This window comes from Silurus aristotelis (assembly GCF_946808225.1).
Source record: "Silurus aristotelis genome assembly, chromosome: 7".
Lineage (NCBI taxonomy): Eukaryota > Metazoa > Chordata > Actinopteri > Siluriformes > Siluridae > Silurus > Silurus aristotelis.
In genome coordinates this window covers 30,818,123-30,838,657 of record NC_139580.1, presented here as the reverse complement: position 1 = coordinate 30,838,657, position 20,535 = coordinate 30,818,123, and the positions used below count along the sequence as shown (strand labels likewise).

The window sequence follows — 20,535 nt, the reverse complement described above, 5'->3', positions numbered from 1 at the left end:
TCAGTGTCAAAAAGGAATGCTATCATTAAACCAGCATGCCCTTGAGTCCTGAGAATGTTCTCACATTGTGGTCTAGTGAGACAAGACCTCAGATGTGCTTTTCAATCCGAGATTTTTCTAAACTCTTGGATTGAAACATCGTTAATGTAAATTCATGCATCTTACACAGGTACATTGGACATGTATGTCACTTTGGTGGGTAAACTTTGTGTTGGAATTGTTCAGTGCAGTAATGCAAATTGGAATTAAAAATGGTGGGTTCATCATGCGCTAAAAATAATTTTAAGGTATTCTTTCATCTACAGTGAAGTCCAGTATGTTGTTCTTCAAAATGTTGCAACCATGACCATCAAAAGGAGGGTGAGTCATTTACAATAACTACCATTAGTAATATATTAGAAATGCCGTTTCAAAGACCATTGCCTGACTGATATCCATAAAAATTCAACAAATAATGAGGTCTTGGTTTTCTCTAATTAACATTGTGCTGCTGTGCTGTAGGGTATGTTCGAGCCATACCTGAAGAGCTTCTATATCCGATCTACAGACCCCACTCAGATCAAAATACTTAAGGTGATTTGAATATCCAGATATAAATTAGAGACATTTTCCAGCTTTTGGACATTTTAAAATTAATTTGATTTTATTTCTAAATTACTTCTGATTTCTCTTCTTATTTCATTGCAGCTTGAAGTGTTAACCAATCTGGCAAATGAAACCAATATTTCTACCATTTTAAGAGAATTCCAGGTACAACATTTTATTAAAAAAATCTTTATTAAAGTGTAAGTGACGGTTAATTGAAAGACTTATGAATCTATGTGATATTGAATAGACATACATCAAAAGTATGGATAAGGACTTTGTAGCAGCCACCATCCAGGCCATTGGCCGCTGTGCCACCAACATCGGGGAGGTGAGAGACACTTGCCTCAATGGTCTCGTCCAACTTCTATCCAATAGAGATGGTAAGTGAAATGTTTTTATCAAATTTGGTTACAGAAAATATAATAACACACTTGCAATGTACAAAAAATCCATTACAGTTTCTTCTCTCTTCTGAATACTTCTTATATGGACATGCACTTTTGCAACAAAGATGGATTGAATCTTCAGGGGTGCTTGTAATATACGTCTAGTTCTGATATCAGCTTGTTTTCTGTGTGCCTGCTACAGAGCTGGTAGTAGCAGAGTCGGTGGTGGTGATTAAGAAGCTCCTGCAGATGCAACCTGAGCAACACAGCGACATCATTAAACATATGGCGAAGCTTACAGACAATATACAGGTGGATCTCTTCTGGTCTGTTTAAAAAAATGACCATTGTTCTTAAATTACCATTCAAAAAAGCTCTAACAACAATTATATTGAATACATTTTTATTTAGCTCAGGAACATAACCAGAAATCTTCTTTTTCTAACTAAGGTCCCAATGGCGAGAGCGAGCATCCTGTGGCTAATTGGCGAGTACTGTGAGCATGTACCTAAAATCGCCCCTGATGTTCTGAGGAAGATGGCTAAAAGCTTCACCAACGAGGAGGACATTGTCAAGCTGCAGATCATCAACCTGGCTGCCAAACTCTACCTGACCAACTCAAAACAGGCAAGAGCATGAGACCTAATTTTTGAAGTGTATGGTACTAAAGTGTGGCTCTGTATTTGCAGTGTTTTTGTCACTTTGAGGTCTGATGATGGAGGTTTGGTACTGTCCAAGGTTCTTAAATATGAATTGCCAAAAAAACTTTTATGTAGCCAAAGTTGGTTTTACCTAAACATAAATTCCACAAACAACATCAGATGGATTGAGTTCTGATTTCATGAACAATCTTTTTGGAGTTTTCAAGGATAGAGTACAGGTCAGACCTGAATTTGGTTCTTGGACTAATTTGGACCAAAAAAAAAAAAAAAATGTTAGGGGAGTGTAAATGAAAACTTCATATCAGATTTTTATATAGTTGGTTTTCATTTCCACTTTTTTTTAGACATTTTTTTTTATCTTTAATGCTTCAATTTAATTACATTTTATTTGTATAGTGCTTTTAACAGTGGACACTGTCCCAAAGAATCTTTACAGAAATAAGTACATTAATTAATTGATTAATACATTTTACCTCGATATAATTGTCCCTATAAGTTTATCCCTAATAAACGAGCCAGTGGGGATGGTGGCAATGGAAAACTTCCGGAGATGGTATGAGGAAGGAGGAAGAAAATTTGAGAGGAATTAGGCTCAGAAGAGAACCCATCCTCATCGGGGTGACACTGAATGCCCATTCATTGTAGTTTAATCATTTTTGAGATTCAGCTGTTGGGCTCCTGAGTTCAAAACTGTGGCATGGCGACTGTAGCCCTAAACCATTGTAGCAAAATGTTTGTATTAATTACAGCCCAAATCCATTTTAATGGTTTTTCAGTTTAACCCTCCACAGCAACCTATGGATCTTTAGACTTTTCATGTGGAGCCATCCTCAGCAGAAGTGCATAGTGCAGGATCGCTGGTTTCTCAGGAGCATGTGTTGCTTAACAGAGGGTGAGAAAAATCAAAGCGCAATCGGCAAGACTATTTATGACAGCACAATTAAAAGGGAGAGCCAGAAGGTAACACAGACACAAAGCTTTAGGGTAATGTTGGCCAGCGACCTTACCATCAACATACCCGAGCACACACGTGGCACCACTCAGACCACACTTTCAGAACCACTGGCTTAGACAGTTGTATTGGCTGGATTGTGTACGATCACCAAGATTGCATAGGCTTTCTACATTAAAGGAAGTTTTTCAGAGGCAGAACATATGTAAGAGTATGCCTACTTGAGGTGTTGTACTGTAAAATCCTCTGGAAATCATATTATTTGTCAAAGACAAAATCTTAGGAAACACACTGTGAGTAAAGACAAGACTAAGACACTGTGTCGCACACACAAACTCTTTCTCTGATACAGTATATTACTTCCAGTCTTCTGTGTCTTCATATGTAGACCAAGCTCCTTACGCAGTATGTGCTCAACTTGGCAAAGTATGACCAGAACTATGACATCAGAGACCGCGCACGATTCATCCGTCAGCTCATCGTCCCCACAGATAAAAGTGGAGCCTTGAGTAAATACGCCAAGAAGCTTTTCCTTGCCCTTAAACCTGCACCTGTACTAGAGTCTCCATTTAAAGGTAAACTAGCATTGCTTGTTAGAGTTTTTTTTTTATTTAATATTAAAGAGAAAGTTTTTCCTGGTTTCATATTTGTGCAGTTTTAAATATTTATTCTCAGTTTTTTTTATTTATTTTGGAAATTGCTTTAAAAATGAGTTGGAAAAACTATTTAAATAGCACATCTCCCAAAACCATATTCAAGCTAGATCCACTGATTTCCATTTTTGAAACCGCTCAAGAACTGGAGCAGTTTGTCCTATTTTGAGCAACCGTAAAACTACAAAGCAGAAAGAAAAGAATAAATCAGAACATGATGTAAATATGTTAAACCTAGCAAAGAAAAGTAAGCCTTTTTTGTCTTTAAAAATAAGATTTTGATATCAATTAGGGCAAAGTCGTTGCCATTTATTTCACAATCATTAGTAGAAAAAAAGGAAAAAAGACTGTTTGAGGAGATGAGTAACTGTTACTAGTAACTACTCTTATTGACTTCTGTTATCTATGATTTAGAGATTGTGGTGTGTTTTTTTTTTTTTTTTTTGTGCAACAGACAGAGACCATTTCCAACTTGGCTCGCTGTCTCATCTTCTGAACACCAAAGCAGGCGGCTACCAGGAGCTGCCCGACTGGCCCGAATCAGCACCCGACCCCTCCGTGCGCAACGTGGAGGTGAAGGAATCTGTGCGTGCAGTGGAAACAGTTACTCTCAGAGGCAGGGCTTTGTGGCTCGGGTCTATGGGAGCTGCTCCTCCACCCCACCAGAGGGAGCAGCAACATGCAGGACACAAAAACAAAAATGCAACCAAAATTGGCCCCTCCCACAGCCATGTTTATCTCTTCGCTCATCAGCATAACTCCACCCTCATCGTGCATTGTCATTCCAGTTGGCTCACGGCCAGCCAGTAAGCTCGTATCAAGATAGTTCACAGTAGGAAGTAGGAGTTTTATGCTTTTGAGTGTTGAGAAATGAACTCAGAATCAGGTAGTGTTTAGAATTCTGCTTTACTGATAAGCTACGTGGGATCAGAAAATCCATACCATTCATACAAGACCTCTGTTGGGCCTTCTGGAAGAGCAGCGCCCACAGAGCCCTCCACCCCACATACACTCTGCACTCTACACACTGAAGCCACCTCGAATCATTACAGGTTCTGCACCTTCTCCATTACGCTTTTAGCTTCTGAAATTCTTAATAACTCAACAGAGAAGTATTTACTGGTTGAGTCTAGGTTTGCTTTGTGTGGCTGTTGAGTGCAGGAAGGAAATGATGGTACATGAGAAAAAGGGACATACTTTTTCTCTCTTCATCAGAACGCATGCATCTGAAAAGGTTCCAATCAAATTTACCGGTGCTTGTAACTGTACCAGCTTATAACCATGGGACCTGTACACCCCATTGTGTGTATGTTTCATGGACAACATGACAGTTGCTTGAAAGTGTCTGAGGCTCGACTGACCGCAGTGCGTTCTTACTACGCCTAAAGTCGTACAGTTAAAAGATCAAGTACAGTATGTTTTGTTTACTGGATTGGAGTCAAGAAGGTTTATTTTTTTCAAGTCAAGAAAAAAGTTCTCAGTTCTAAGAGTCCTCTTTTTATAAGTGCACATGATATTATTCAGCATGGTATTGATGAGGTGATTGACAGGTATGGGTTTAACCGATATATTAAAAAAAAAAAAAAAAAGAAAGAAAGATGGCCGTTGCATCGTGGACATGCAGGCACTTGTTTTTAATATTGAGAAAACGTAACATTTAATATTAAAATAACACAATATGTGTCTTCCATTCGTTCTATTTAGTTTGAGAAGAATATTTGCTCTTGATCAATTTTTAGGCTTCCTGTATCTTCATTTAAATGAGTGGCGTCATGTTTTTCATCATATACACAACGATCGGTACAACCACAAGCGGAACGTTATTTGATTTGCGCCTTGTCGTAGATTTCCTTTACTCTATTGAGCAATTGTATATGTTTTATATCACTCATAATACATAATACTGCCAAGTCATGATGCAGATTTCTCTATTGAGGAGACCATGTTGTTATGTCTGATTTCATTTCCCATTCAGTGATCCTTTTTTGTTTGTTCCTTTATTACCCCTGTCTGTTTACTCCACCCCTGCCCCCCCCTCCTACAACATCGTCACCCCACAGCAAGAGGAAGTCATAGACACCAGTGAGGGGCGGATTGGTCTCCTTGGAGACTGGCGAGAGGTGCCCGCAAGTGTGCAGTGGCTTCTCCTCCTCCCTATCTCTTATTCTATCCATACTAGCACCATTTCCTCACACCTCCCAAAGCACAAATAATGAGGTTTTACTTAACTGTGGAATGCACTTTATTGATCTGCATTCCCAGTATAATATAGGAATACTAATCGACTAATACCCAGATGATACCCTTTTTTTTTTAATTCATTGTTTGTTGTGTGTATGTGTGTGTCTTCTCTTACTCTGAAATCTGCTGTTGGACGATCTTCAACTTTCATCTCACTCCAATATCAGGTGTTTCATCGCATTTCTGTTGCACTTCCATTGATTTACAAAGGCTATCGTAACCTCGCGTTATAGCAGATCACATGCTTTATAGCACATACACATTTAATACACATTCAACTTTTTTATCTCTTGTCTATTCAACAAAACCAAAAATTCAATGCAGAATAATATAATTTAATATTATATATACATACATGATCGTTGTTGATAATGCAAGTTTTGTACAGTTTAGTCATACTGGCTGTAGGTTTCAGAGCTTATAAAAAAAAAATGGAATGTTTTGGACATGGAAGCTCAGCTGATGTACCTACTGTAGATTTGTTAAGTGCAACCTGACTCCTTGTGTGTACCTTTTTAAACTTTTCTGTTCTCTTCTTTTCCTGGCTCTTCTTGTCACCGTCTCACCTCATCACTCTTTCGTCCCCCCCCCCCCCCCTTTTTCTTACTTTCCTGTCCGCCAGGTTATTAGGCTGCTTGAAAGAGTCGCGAATCTAACCAGCGTGAGTCTGTCAGTTCACGAAGAACTCTGCGCATATCAGAGTGCTTCCTTGCCAGTCAGCTTAGCCGTAACCCTTCACGCCTAGCCTAGCTTGTTGTCTGTTCAGTGCTTAATTCAGCCTTAAACCCCTGGCTGAGCTTCACTATCTGCTGTCTCTACCATTAAAGAGCAGGATCCTCTCGAAAAGCCAACTGCCCTCCTCCATTACTTCAGCTCATTTTTCTTTTTGCAATCCTGAGTGATGCTAAAAACTCACAACGCTAATCGATTCCTTCTGATGATCCAAATGGACATAATGTCTTAACTCATGAGGAGGTCATTTGGTGTTTATTTCGGACGTCATTATTTAAGTAGACGTTTCCCAGTTATACACTAAAGTGGCCATGAATGCATCACTATAATGCTTACATACATGATTCGTCTTTATTAAGGTAAAAAAATGCATGATGATGATGATGATGATGATGATGAATTCAGAATTTGAAATACGTTCTATTTGTTCTATATGTTTACAGCCTGTAGCAATGGGAAAGGCATTCATGGCCACACAGTGCTCTAACACTTTATAGCTATGCTATCTATGTTTGGTCTGACCTCGTACTGTGGCTTCCACCAGGTTCCAGAATGGACCAAATGCACAAGCAGGAAGGAGCGGAAGGAGAAGAAGGTGGAGAAACCTTTCTACTCCGACTCTGAGGGAGAATCTGGACCCACCGAGTCTGCTGACAGCGGTAATTCAGGAATATTTTGGTGCCTGCTACTGAAAATCTGTTTGAAAGATTCCAACAAACAGAATGGATTTTTATTAGAGATTCTACACCAATTAGATTTTTCACTTTCTCTGCAGAGACAAATTCCTGCAGTGGGTCAGAGAGCGGCAGCGAGGACGGCAGCTCAGGCTCTGACAGTGTTGAGAGCGACGAGGAGTCCGAGTCTGATGGAGAGGAAGAGAAGACCAAGAAGAAGAAGAAGAAAGTAGACAAGAGCAAAGCCAAGAAACCAGAGAGTGCAGAGAGGTGGGATTCATTTCTAAAGTTGGAGGATTGGAGCGTTTTTAAATCTATACATGTGTAAATCCGGCCTTACAGTGTGACCGTGTGCTTTCTTTACAGTGACCAAAGCAGTGCAGAGGAGCAGAAAAGAGGCAGGAAAGTAGGGAAGGAGCAGAAGAGGCTGTCCGAGTCAGAGAGTGAGGAGGAGAGCGAATCAGAAAGCAGCGAGTCGGAATCCGAGTCGGAGGAAGAGTCAGACTCGGACGTGGACACCAGAAAGAAGAAGGTTTGAGCCTTAAATCTGCAATAATTCCCCTTTATTGTTTATGTTTTTTATTTTAAATTTAGACTAAATCACTCTGGAGTTACACCCCTTTACGACTCCACAGCCCGCACTCAAAGCTCCTGAGCTGCCGCACGGAGATCTTATCGAGAGCATGGAGATCACTCTCTTCACGGATTTTGAAGAGGTGTCCTTAGTGTGCAGTGGTTTCTTCTCCCTGTATCTCTGTAAAATCACTCAGTGACAGGCCTTATTCCTTAAAGAATACAGTAACCCCACAGCAACAACACAGTCACAACAGAAGCGCTGTGTTATTTAGTTTGATGGAATTGTTACATCGCAAAAATTTTTTTTACTTCCTTTTCTTGCACTGAGCTGTTTTTAATGATGCGCCCCAAATGTAGAACACGACTGATGTTTGGTGGATTTTTCTCACAGGCACCTACATCAAAACCACCACCTCCAAAGCAGACCAAAAAAGAGAGCAAGAAGGAGTCCAAGGAAATGTCTTTGTTGGATCTGGATGACTGTAAGTAGGATCTGTTCACTTTTGTTGTTTTGTCTTGTGCCATACCACAAAAGTGATTTTTGCTCCACTTTGGCTTTTGCTAATACTATATAATGTGCTTTCTTGAAGATTTAACTTCGAGGACAGAATAGGAGACTTTTACTGCTATTAATACTTTCTTCTTCTTTGCCTCAGTTGATCCCACGCCTTCACCTCAGGTTACCCCGGTCAGCAACTTTCTCTCCAGCAGCCTAGTGGCTGATCTAGAAGGTCTGTCACTGACTGACACCGTACTCGCCCCCACAGTAAGTTACATACATCACTGTATTTTCATTAAATGTGCTTTGCGTTCGACTTGACACTTTGTTCGTTTGTTCCCATTACATTTTCAGACTATCACCCCATCATGCTCGATTAGGATGTATGAGTTGTTGCACCGCATCACAGGAGAGGGTCTGGGGGTTGAGTACTGCTTCAGCAGGCAGCCTTTCAGCCCTGATCCGAACATGGTGGCTGTGCAGATCCAGTTCACTAACAACACCAGTGCAGAGACCAAGAACCTACACATCGAAGAGCCCAAACTGCAGTCTGGTATGAGGATCAAGGAGTTCACTGAAATCGGTCAGTCAAAGGAAAAAAAGATGTACACCTGCAAATTGTTAACATTATTTTGATTTTAAATATAATTTTATATTAATTACTCATAGAATAATGTAGTGCTTAAGCATTTGAGGCAACTCACACACACACACACACACACACACACACACACACACACACACACACACACACACACACACACACACACACACACAGGTCAGGGTCAGGACTGGTGGACCAACACAATATAAGGCAGTGCTCATAAGGTATATATATATATATATATATATATATATATATATATATATATATATATATATATATATATATATATATATATATATATATATATATATATGTGTATGTATTAATATAATTAATATATTATATTGTATATAAAATATATATTTTTATTGTATATGTTTATAATAAAATAAAAAAGAGGCGAAATAAAAACCTACAATGCAACACACTTTTATTCACAACATCCTTTCTTTAGATTTAATTTTTCTTTCAGATCTAAAAAAAATTAATAAATAAACTCCATAGTTTTTAATCACTAAACATTTGGTTTGCTGATGCGGCAAATTTCAAATCAAGTAAAAAAAAGGACGTTGTCAATAAATGTGTTGCGTTGAAGGTTTTAATTTAGCTACTTTTATATTTATTTATTTATTTATTTATATTCTAAATAAAAATAGTCGCTATTTATATATATATATCTCACAGATGCTCTCTCTCACACACACACACACACACACTCAATAATGCACACACTTTCAAATCCACTCAGTTACTCATTCGCTCAAATCTCCTTACACCTACCCACTCATTTACTCACACATTTATTCAAATTCTCACACTTAAGCATTCACTCACACACATTTAGTAACACTCACATGTTCACATACACACACTCATATATTATATTTACATACTTAGACAGAAGACCTCAGGCAGCATTTGTCTGATTTAAAAGGGAAAACAGTATGAATGCAAAATCTACAAATATGATCATATGCTTTTATTAGAATTTGGAAATAAAGCTTTGTTGTTAAAATACATCAAAATTGTGTATAAAATGTAGAAAAGTGGAGGCTTAATCTATTTAAAGTACAGATACAAAATTTTATTACAATATTTCATCCAGCAAAGCCAAAAAGCAGTGATACAATCGATTCAAACCAACTTCAATTTGATGCTAATCAACTATACACCTTTTATTACAAATTGAAATGAAGGCATATATTTCAGGCGTGCGTTTTTAATTTCGATTTTTCTGACGATTTTTCTTATTAAATGATTCAGTGACAGTGATATTTGATTGCGCTCATTCGTTCTCTGAGTCACATATTAACTTCCTATAATCGTATTATTTCAGCCTTATGACAGTTTCTCTGTTATTAGAGGAGAATCATGTATAATGTTAAATACAGAACTTCTGACTGAATTTTCTAAATTAAACACAAGACCACGTGGTTCACCATCTTTTTTTTATTTTTATAATAGTATCATTTAGGAAAAAATGTATCTTAATTATTTTGTCATGAATAAAAGGGCTCACGTTCTTCTGTGTCTCGTGATGTGCTGTCTGATTCTTTTCTCAGAGCTTCTACCTGCAGGAGAATCCGTTACTGCTGTAATGGGCATTGACTTCTGCGACTCCACACAAGCAGCCAACTTCCAGCTTTGGTGAGAAACAAACCTTCAGTCCACCCAGGAATCAACTGATTACACATATAAAACTAAATATCCTCTGTTATAATACTTTCCTTCATGATTACGTTCTTCACGCTCATGTCTAAGAAACATTAACATTTCTGAGATGATTCATTCTCTTGACTGCTGTTTTTTTTTTCTCCTTACATCAGCACACACACTCGGAAGTTCTTTGTGTACATCCAGCCACCGGTCGGGGAACTGATGATGCCTATTTTTCTGACAGAGAACGAGTTTAAGAAAGAGCAAGGTGAGATGATCAGATGTTCCTCTGAATCTGTGCATAAGTCACATCAATAGCAATATTTCTTACACTAAGCTTCCATAATTCGGAGCCAGTTATGTCTCTTCTAACATTATAGCAGATGTTTATTATTTAACATATGGTCTATTAGCATTCATTCGTTCCCAGTGTGTAATTTCTAACGATTAAGCAGCACTGGATCTCTGCACCAGCTACAATTACTGAATGTTCCTCTATCATGTTTTTATTTCTCCTTCTGTGTGGGTTCATTTTCGTTGCTGTCCTTTAGAGACGATATTACACGGTAAGTTCCCCTAAAGGCCTAGTTTCTTTACACTGGCAGTTCGCCATCTACCTCAAGCCCTGCCGTTCCTTCCCAATACCCGCACCTCTGCTTCTAGCCATGTTGTTAGATTCTAGTGGATGTCTTTGCATCATTAAGCATGGCAAATCATTTCTTAGGTAATGTGAAGCGAACATTTAAAGCCAATTATCCCACAGAATATTTCACGTGGAATACATGAGACAGAAAGAAAAATACGAGTATATAAGCATTCTTATAAATAGAACTTGGCCACATGTATGCATGTCAGTGAGGACTTACACATAATAAAGGTAAAGAAAATGTACTTACAGTAAATGCATTCTTAAAATCTGTTATTTGGTCTGTTTATAGTGACTAAACCCCAAAACCAAAAGCTCTCATGCATTTATAGTGTAATTTATAACCTTTAAAAATGTTGGAGTTTTGTGCATCTCCGTGATGTTCTAAATAGTGTTGAGCTTTAAGACTAAACTTGACAATGTGCACAAATGTGCAGTTGGGTCTTTTTTTTTATGCTGCATTCAACCAAAGATCATAGCTCATACTGTAGAAGCAAAAAAAATGCTTTCTGAACTTCGCGCTCTGCAACATTCAGCAAGTGACATCTAATCAAAATAGTTGCTTTAAGAATGATATTGTAAACATGGTAGCACTTTTATACCATTTATATAAAGCTATTTACTTTAGATCAGCATACAGATTGATCTCAAATCTATAACACTGAATGTACAGTTTTGAGGAAGAAAATATACATCACTTGTCACAGCTAGCTGGCTAGATCATATTCAACCAGTGGTGAGCCGTCACGGCCAACGAGACCTTCTCTCCTGACCATGACAGCTCCCTCTGAGAATCTAACTTACATTTGAATCATTATATTAAAGTCTATTATCTCCATTTAATTTTGTTTTCTTGGGGGATCTGCTCCAATGCATATCTGTTACATTGGAGATCTATCCAATCAGATTTCAGCCATCACCTCACGTGTTGCTGAGGTCAAAGGTATCAGCCGTGAGGCCTTCAAAATGAACATTCTGCTTCCAGGCTGTTGCTTTAACCACAGATTTCGAGTTTGGTGACAGCGTTTGGCGCATAATAACGGCCGCATTTTCACATCCTTTGATTGTATGGTCAGAGAGCGCACTAATCAGAGCTCTCGAACCGCATCTGTAGCAAACTGCACGAGCTCAAATATATTCGTGTGGATTTAATAGCTGTTTTTATTTTTGCACATTGACTGACAGAGGAGAAGAAATGTATTTGGTTGCAGATGTACTTACAAGGACATTTTCAATGTGGACTTGAAAAAAAAAGGCTGGACATCGTGAGGAAAGTGTATTCGATGTATTACATCATTCATTGTTCACTAATATTCAGTGATTGTTTTATTCATTTTTACATCCAAATACAAACAGGTACAAACTATTAAACATTAGTGCAGGATTTTATTTATATATTAAAAACCATTCCTGAGTACACCTCCACCATGATCGGCTCTCTGTCTTGTTTTGGTGTTTTTTCTATTGGATAAAGTGATGGACCTTTACATTTATTGCTCCGCAGGTCAGCTGATGGGAATGAATGAAATCTCAGAGAAGCTCAGCTTGGGGTTGAAGTGTCAGACTGATCATGTTATTGTAGAGAGAGTCACTGCTACAGCTAACCTCAGCAGGGTACCTTGTGGCTCTGAGAAAGAGTGCAGGTAAGACTTAGGGAATGAATCACACACTTTGCCTGTCAAAGCGTAAGTATGTACTCAAGTGGAAACAAGATTTGAAATGATTGTGCTCATTTATTAAAATTCGAACTGAGATCTCTGATTTGGAGAAGTATTCAGATCCAGGATCGAATTCAGATTATTTTTTACTTTGTTAAAGCACTTTGGGTAGCAGTTACAACCTTGAGTCTTTTAAAAAAAAAAAAAGGCCATAAGCCATGGAAGTATTGGGAATACTAGTGGTAGGAAGTCTGGTAGATCTCTCATGGCAACGAGTAGATCCGACCGTGAGTGAGGTGGAATCGGGACCTTATAAAGGGGAAAGGTAATGGGGAACAGGTGTAGGTGATTAGAGCAGGGAGAGGCTGAGTGAGAGTTAGAGAGTTGGAGGGAGGCGTAGCTGGTGGTTCCCTGACAAAATCACACTTGCATTGGTGTGAATTAAAAAATGCCAATATTAATATATAGATGACTAGAAATAGATGAATATCATTAATTATTAATAATAACAACCTATAATTAAAGGTAAATTGAGCAAATTTCTTATTTCAGAGGTGTGTATCAAACTGGTTGCCCTTCACATTAATCGGTACCCAAGAAGTAGCTCTCAGTTTCAAAAAGGTTGGTGACCCCTGATCTAGCTACTCTACTATGAATTCTAGACTGAGCTCAATTTTCCATGCCTTAACCAGGGATCTGAATCTAAATGAGAGATTTCAGTTATTGTGGATTTGACGGATTATTGTGTGTATGTTAATGGGCAAAAAAAATCGAAGGGATCCAAACCTACGGTAATGCTGGAAGAAAGAATTATTGCTGAATTAATGAATAAATAATTAGAATGATTCTGTATTAATATGTTGCTCTACTCTTTTTACCTGGTTTCTATTCTGCTCTTTTCTGCCATCTGTATTTTCCGGCCTGTTTTGCTTCACTTCAGTCCTCCTCCCCCTCCTCCCCCTTTTCCTGTTTTCAGGTTTGCTGGGAAGACGGTGAGCAGCGGCAGCCTCGTGCTCGTCACCGTGGCGAAGAAGGAAGGCAGAGAAGCCCAGCTCACGGTGAACTGTGAGAAGATGGTGATTGGCACGATGCTCGTTAAGGACATTCTTCAAGCCCTGACGCAGTGATGACTGAATGCTTAGTGTGTAAAAAAAACCTGTAGCTATGTGTAGCTTTAAACCTTGTGTGCTGATGTTTGACCCATTTTTGTCATTTACTACACAATATTGCACCTAGTATACATAGCCGATCGCTTAAAAATCACAGATTAATCTTAATTACTGTCCCTGATGAGCTGAAACCTGAAAACGATTCGCATTAAGCCCTTGTGAATGCTCTGTATGCAGTGTGACCTTACCTGCCTTTCTGGGTTTTCTCGGTTTGGTTCGCAGAAGTGTTGCATGACGTGATTCACATTTTTAACCTTCCCAAATTTCTGTTGAAACCCGTGTTTACTCTTCATTTCTTTGTGTGACCAGGATATCACACATATATACATTGATATAACACATGGCAATGTTTACACTTACGGCGATTATTTAAAGAGGTTACTGGAATAGAAGAGCCTTTGTCACATATACATTACAGCACAGGGAAATTTGTTCTTCGCATATCCCAGCTTGCTTAGAAGCTGGGGTCAGATCGCAGGGTCGGCCATGATACGGCACCCCTGGAGTACAGAGGGTTAAGGGCCTTGCTCAAGGGCCCAAGAGTGGCAGCTTGGCGATACCAGGGCTTGACCCGCCGACCTTACAATCAGTAACCCAGAGCCTTAACCACTGAGCCTCCACTCCCCAGTAGCATATGTGCTACTAGAACATATGCTACTTCTTTTTTACCATTTTCAAAACATTTCAATTGGATTTTACTCCTCCTAACACAATACCTGCAATTATAAAAACACAGATGTTTGAAATCTCTTTTTCGCTTTAATATTCTATTATTTTGAGTAGTTATAATAACAAAACAGACACTGATACAGCATTCATTTCTTCAGTTAATGCTTTATCCTCTCACACACACACACACACTGCTTTTTAAGACACTGGAAGGAAACCGAAAAACCCTGAGAAGTTGCAGCATATTTGCACCGGATAAAATATTTCATTATCTCAGCAAAAAGATGTCCAATTATGGTAACTTTCTCTACTAAATCCTGCTTATATCAGTAACACATTCAGGCTAAAGTGATGGCAAATTGCAGTTTATTAGTACAAACATCCTGTATGGTATTTGCTGTAATGTAAATCATGCGGTTATGGTTATGGGCAGAATTCTCCTTTTAGTGAACAGCTTGTATTGTGTTGATGAGCTTCCTATTGTTCGTAAGACAACGAACGTTCAGTGCTTTGGCGCTTATGGGAGTCATGTGCAGGCAGTACAATACAGTTATAATGTAGTAATTAGATGTAGCCTATATTCTAGGTTATTTGGTTACTCATAGGAGGTTTATTGCTTACAACAAATAAATGACAAGTCTATTCTGTGAAAAACAAACTGATGGTTCATGTGTTGAAGGCATAATTTTCAGCTTTTTATTATTATATTATTATTCCATCAGAACCCCATAAGAAGACCTAATGAAATTAAATCGTACATTTTTTTTTTTTGAATTATGAGACCCTAACGGCTAAAGTAATATTTCACATTTGTGTTTTTTCAAGTTCAAAAAAGCTACTTGAAATTCTCACCCATCATGATATAAATTTAGGAAATCTTATGCAGATCATACTTCCTCAAAGGTGTATAATTTATGTTAAACGCAGGGGGAAAAGTGCACACGTACGATAAACTGCTTTCGTGATGATTAAACTACCCAGTGTTCGGCAGTCGAGTCCTTGTCGTGTGAATGTGAGATAGTTTCGGATTTTATTTATTGATTGATTTTTTTTTAATGTCAATAAAATAAAACATATTCAAATATTTTGGGTGTCTAGATCATTTTCATTTGAATTCATCCATCCGTTTGTCTATTCTTCATTCCATATTTCATTTTCAGAACTATAATAGCATTAAACATTGCAACCAATAGGTCCAGTCTTTGCTAAACTTGATGTGATAAATCCCCATTAAAATGCAGTTAGAAAACTACTGAAAAAAACCTTATGAACACTAAGAATAATGAATAATATTGGAAAATAATTTTATGCAGGCTTTCAACCATTCAACCATTCATATTATTGTTATTTGACTAACAAACATAATGGTGGTGTCTGAATTTTGCATAGTTCTTTATGTAATGTATTATCATGAGTGTGAAAAAGCACAAAAAAGCAAACATTTTAATGAGCTGTTGAGGGAAAGGATACACAAAAAAACACACACTGTGCAGAACATGCCAATAGCATGTTCTGCACAGAACATGCTATTGGCCAATAGTCATAGAGTGGCCAATAGTGGCCAATAGTCATGCTAGAGGCCAATAGTCATGGCCTCCAGTTTCACTGGAGGCCATGAACAGAAACACGACTCTCAAAAGTAGATGAGATACTGCATACTGTATTCACACCTAAGCCTTCAGTGTTGTGCGACCTGAATCAGTCCACTTCTTTATATCATTATGGCGGCTTCAGAAATCATCAAAATGATCAAAACACAGTATAACGGAGTGTTGCTTTACAGACAGGAATCTCATACAGCAAGAATGAAGATCATTGTTAAAACAAGAAACCCAATGAACACAAATCAATAAGTCTCCTTTTATTGCAGCCACAACAGCCCCATACATTAACCTTTTTAATATTGACCTTGTGCAATTTTGTGTACTTTTTCTGCGTACATTATGGTTTTAGTGTGGATGTGAAATTGTGTTAAATTGTGTGTTTTTGTGCAAGTTCTACCGGAAATAAATTGAAAGGATTTTAAGTATATCGCGACCAATTCAATTTCTTCTCCTGTCAGTCATTGTGAATTAAAAAAAAAAAAAAACAGCTAATAAGTGTACACAAATATTTGTGAGATTGTGCAGCTTGCTACAGATGCAGTTTGCAAGCTCTGACTGATGCACCTCTTTGACCATCCAATCAAAGGACATGAAAATTCCGACCTTATTGTACGCCTGCTAGACAGCCCCAGTACCCCCAACTCGAAATCTGATTGGTTAAAGCGACAACTTCAGGCAACATGTATTGACACCCAGAAACATATGACGTGATGGCTGAAATCTGAATGCTTAGAAACTCAAACACAAACAGACACTCGGTTGTGCTCCTCTTAGAGGCCGTGCAACTGAGAGAACATCTATAAAACAAGGAGAATAGTTTAATTGGGAATAATTTAATACATATTCATGGATAAAAACACATTAAAAGTCAGTGATTGCTGGCCCTGATACTCAATCATACCAGTATGCTTGTTGATCTCCACCCTGACTAAATCCTGGATATGAGAATGTGTGTTCATATAGCTACAAATGCATTTGAGAGATTTGTGTACTAATGTTCATCACTGAGGATGAGGTGTGTTGGGAGTTCATCCTCTCCTAACTAACCACACCATGTCTTCATGGAGCTGGCTGTATGTAGGGGTAGTGCGCATGCTCAGTTCTGAACGTGTTTTGATTGGCAGTGGCGGATTTAGGCGACTTAAGCGAAATTTGAAAAAAGGAAAGAATTAGAGGGAAAATGTGAAAAAGATAAAGGTGTGTGTGCAGCTCTATCACTCATCTCGTCCTGTTCTCTGTGTTATAGAAATTACGTGTGAACTTCACGCAGCGTCAGGTCTGCAGATCTCGCGAGACTTCGCGTCTTCACATACGTGGCTTTTCGCTTCGTGCTCACTTCCGGTTTCGGTGAATTCGCTACTAGCCGTCAACATGGTGAGTTCTGCACGTACAGAGAATAAATACAACGCTTTATTTTTGCGTGTTTTTATTTATTATGCGAATGTGTAAATGTGTGAGCCTTGTTCTGGCACAATTTAAGACAAGACTGGTGCATTATTAGCTGTTTTCGCTATATAGCTAACACATATATAGCTAGCGTCATAAAAATGAAGAATGCATCTATTACTCAGTATCAATTACTATTCTACATCTATCTATCTATCTATCTATCTATCTATCTATCTATCTATCTATCTATCTATCTATCTATCTATCTATCTATCTATCATCTACTTTTGCGCATGCGCAAGGTGTGTTCCGATTATATTGTCCACTGTATGATTGACTACTATGGAAATATTTAATAAATATATATATATTACATTTTAAAGTAAAAATATATACTGTTCTCAGAAAAAATTGCAATGAAAACGACTTCTGTGTTCTCTTTTTAGATTAGATTATGTATTGTGTTGAAATTATAAGATGAAAGCAAGAGATTGTTTTGAAGTAGAGGAAAAAAAGTCTGTCTAGGAAGGTGTCGTCTTATATAAGGGTCTAGATGATAAATTGATGAAATAAACTCACAGATCTTAAATAATGTTGTGTACATGATTAATATTGATTGATAATTAATCAGTGGATGCTCCTCATATCTTCTGTTCCTCTGAGCAGGAGCTGGAGGCCATGACCAGATACACGAGTCCGGTGAACCCGGCTGTGTTTCCTCACCTCACCGTGGTGCTGCTCGCGATCGGCATGTTCTTCACAGCGTGGTTCTTCGTGTATCCTTTACCTCAACAGGCCGGTGGGACGTTTGCGTTTCCTTTCACATGAAACAGGGTCTGTTTTACACCATTTGTCTTTAACCCAGTCTGCTCCAGCTACGAGGTGACGTCCACAAAATACACACGAGACGTCTACAAGGAGCTGCTCATCTCGCTGGTCGCATCACTCTTCATGGGCTTCGGCGTTCTCTTCCTGCTGCTTTGGGTCGGAATCTACGTTTGAAGGTGAGGATTTAGTCATGGCTCCGAGCTTCAGTGTATTATTAGGATACAAGCCAAATCTTTTTACTTCTGTTTTGAAATTGTCAGTGTGCACGCTGGTTCTTTTTTTATAAATGATGCTATTTTGTTATAAACAGGAACTTTAATGCACTGGTTGATTCTGTTTGCATGCATAACATGCTGCACTTGATGCACGGTCTGTGTGCATAGTTTTTTTTTTTTTTTTTTGTCTTCAGCTCGAATGTTCTAAATGCCAAATATATCATGTACATCTCATTGCATTGGTTTTTGTTTCTGTGCTCTATGTTGCAGATTGAGAAGAACATTCCAATGGCTCTGTGCTTATAGTTGTCTCTCTCTCTCTCACACACACACACACACACACACACAGCGGGATCAGGATTGAACTTTGCACTTGCAGTATGTTGACAGTTTGACTTCACCAATAAAATTGATTTTGTAAAAAAAAAAAAAAAAAAAAAGACTCTTATTCTTTGTAATGTGTGATGCATTCTGGGAGAAAATGCTAATAAAAAATGTTCATATGTTTATTTTATTTAACATTTCATTCACTGTATTGTAACAAGAGTTACTGTCAGCTATTCAAGTATGGGATTTTACAGAGCGACTTAAAACCACTGTTTTCTACAACTCAGCAGTTGAGGGTTAAGGGTCTTGATTAAGGGCTCAGCAGTGGCACGTCGGTGGTGCTGGGATTTTAACTCGCAACCTTCTGATCAAAAATCAGCCCTTTATCACTGGTGGAATTGAGGTGCAGGTTCTGTTCAGTGCAGAGATTTTACTGTATAATGGACTTTCTCCACTTGTTTCCAGGTTAGTTTTAGTCCGGGTGTCTACATTTATGGCATTTGGAAAATGGTCTTATTAATAACTACTTATAAACGAGCAGTTATGGAGTTAATGGTCTTGTTTAGGGTCCAGGAGTGGCACCTTGTTGTGACCTTCAGATTCCAAGGTACAATGACTTAAACCACCATCTCCCCTTTTACTGCACAAATCTGGCCTTTATGGAAGAGTGGCAAGAAGAAAGCCATTACTTGAAGATATCCATAAAAAGTGTCGTTTAAAGTTTGCCACAAGCCACCTGGGAGACACACCAAACATGTGGAAGAAGGTGCTCTGGTCAGATGAAACCAAAATCGAACTTTTTGGCAACAATGCAAAACGTTATGTTTGGCGTAAAAGCAACACAGCTCATCACCCTGAACACACCATCCCCACTGTGAAACATGGTGGTGGCAGCATCATGGTTTGGGCCTGCTTTTCTTCAGCAGGGAGAGGGAAGATGGTTAAAATTGATGGGAAGATGGATGGAGCCAAATACAGGACCATTCTGGAAGAAAACCTGATGGAGTCTGCAAAAGACCTGAGACTGGGACGGAGATTTGTCCTCCAACAAGACAATGATCCAAAACATAAAGCAAAATCTACAATGGAATGATTCACAAATAAACATATCCAGGTGTTAGAATGGCCAAGTCAAAGTCCCGACCTGAATCCAATCGAGAATCTGTGGAAAGAACTGAAAACTGCTGTTCACAAATGCTCTCCATCCAACCTCACAGAGCTCGAGCTGTTTTGGAAGGAGGAATGGGCAAAGATTTCAGTCTCTCGATGTGCAAAACTGATAGGGACATACCCCAAGAGACTTACAGCTGTAATCGCAGCAAAAGGTGGCGCTACAAAGTATTAACTTAAGGGGGCTGAATAATTTTGCACGCCCAATTTTTCAGTTTTTTATTTGTTAAAAAAGTTTGAAATATCCAATAAATTTCGTTCCACTTCATGATTGTGTTTCACTTGTTGTTGATTCGTCACAAAGAATTACAGTTTTATTTCTTTATGTTTGAAGCCTGAAATGTGGCAAAAGGTCGCAAAGTTCAAGGGGGCGAAATACTTTCGCAAGGCACTGTAATGACAACGTGAAAGAAATTAGTTTGAAATATTTGCATCTGTATTAAAAATAGGTAAAACTTAAATTTTTATTCACAGCCTTTCCACTGATCATCCTTGAGATGTTTCTACAACTTGATTGAAGTCCACTTGTGGCAAATTCAGTTGATCGGACATGATTTGGAAAACGATATACAGTATATTAGATCACATCATATGTAAATTCTGCAAGGACAAAAAGAGGCAAAAGAGGGTCTGT

At 38.4% G+C, this 20,535-nt stretch overlaps 2 protein-coding genes across 15 annotated transcripts in view; both read left to right on the top strand.

Moving 5' to 3' along the window:
* Positions 1 to 15,452, top strand: part of ap3b2 (adaptor related protein complex 3 subunit beta 2) — a 46,677-nt gene extending 31,225 nt beyond the window's left edge. For 2 of the 14 annotated variants that reach the window (XM_083546188.1, XM_083546197.1), the window contains exons 10-27: positions 306 to 360; positions 502 to 573; positions 688 to 750; positions 836 to 968; positions 1,177 to 1,286; positions 1,425 to 1,601; positions 2,977 to 3,163; positions 3,696 to 3,814; positions 6,759 to 6,873; positions 6,990 to 7,158; positions 7,255 to 7,420; positions 7,856 to 7,946; positions 8,121 to 8,230; positions 8,318 to 8,546; positions 10,133 to 10,217; positions 10,397 to 10,494; positions 12,377 to 12,515; positions 13,507 to 15,452. In XM_083546188.1, coding sequence (XP_083402314.1) covers positions 306 to 360; positions 502 to 573; positions 688 to 750; positions 836 to 968; positions 1,177 to 1,286; positions 1,425 to 1,601; positions 2,977 to 3,163; positions 3,696 to 3,814; positions 6,759 to 6,873; positions 6,990 to 7,158; positions 7,255 to 7,420; positions 7,856 to 7,946; positions 8,121 to 8,230; positions 8,318 to 8,546; positions 10,133 to 10,217; positions 10,397 to 10,494; positions 12,377 to 12,515; positions 13,507 to 13,657 — 2,269 coding nt within the window. In that variant the 3' untranslated portion in view covers positions 13,658 to 15,452. Of the gene's footprint in view, positions 1 to 305; positions 361 to 501; positions 574 to 687; positions 751 to 835; positions 969 to 1,176; positions 1,287 to 1,424; positions 1,602 to 2,976; positions 3,164 to 3,695; positions 3,827 to 5,301; positions 5,362 to 6,104; positions 6,144 to 6,758; positions 6,874 to 6,989; positions 7,159 to 7,254; positions 7,421 to 7,855; positions 7,947 to 8,120; positions 8,231 to 8,317; positions 8,547 to 10,132; positions 10,218 to 10,396; positions 10,495 to 12,376; positions 12,516 to 13,470 lie in introns of all 14 variants that reach the window. The other 12 variants (XM_083546186.1, XM_083546195.1, XM_083546187.1 and 9 more) reach the window with 9 other exon arrangements.
* Positions 15,453 to 17,190: 1,738 nt separating this feature from the next.
* tmem258 (transmembrane protein 258) lies at positions 17,191 to 18,918 on the top strand. The gene is made up of 4 exons (XM_083546558.1): positions 17,191 to 17,346; positions 18,028 to 18,137; positions 18,237 to 18,365; positions 18,675 to 18,918. The coding sequence occupies exons 1-3, from the start codon at positions 17,344 to 17,346 to the stop codon at positions 18,361 to 18,363; spliced, it is 240 nt and encodes a 79-aa protein (XP_083402684.1). The 5' UTR covers positions 17,191 to 17,343; the 3' UTR covers positions 18,364 to 18,365; positions 18,675 to 18,918.
* Positions 18,919 to 20,535: the final 1,617 nt, after the last annotated feature.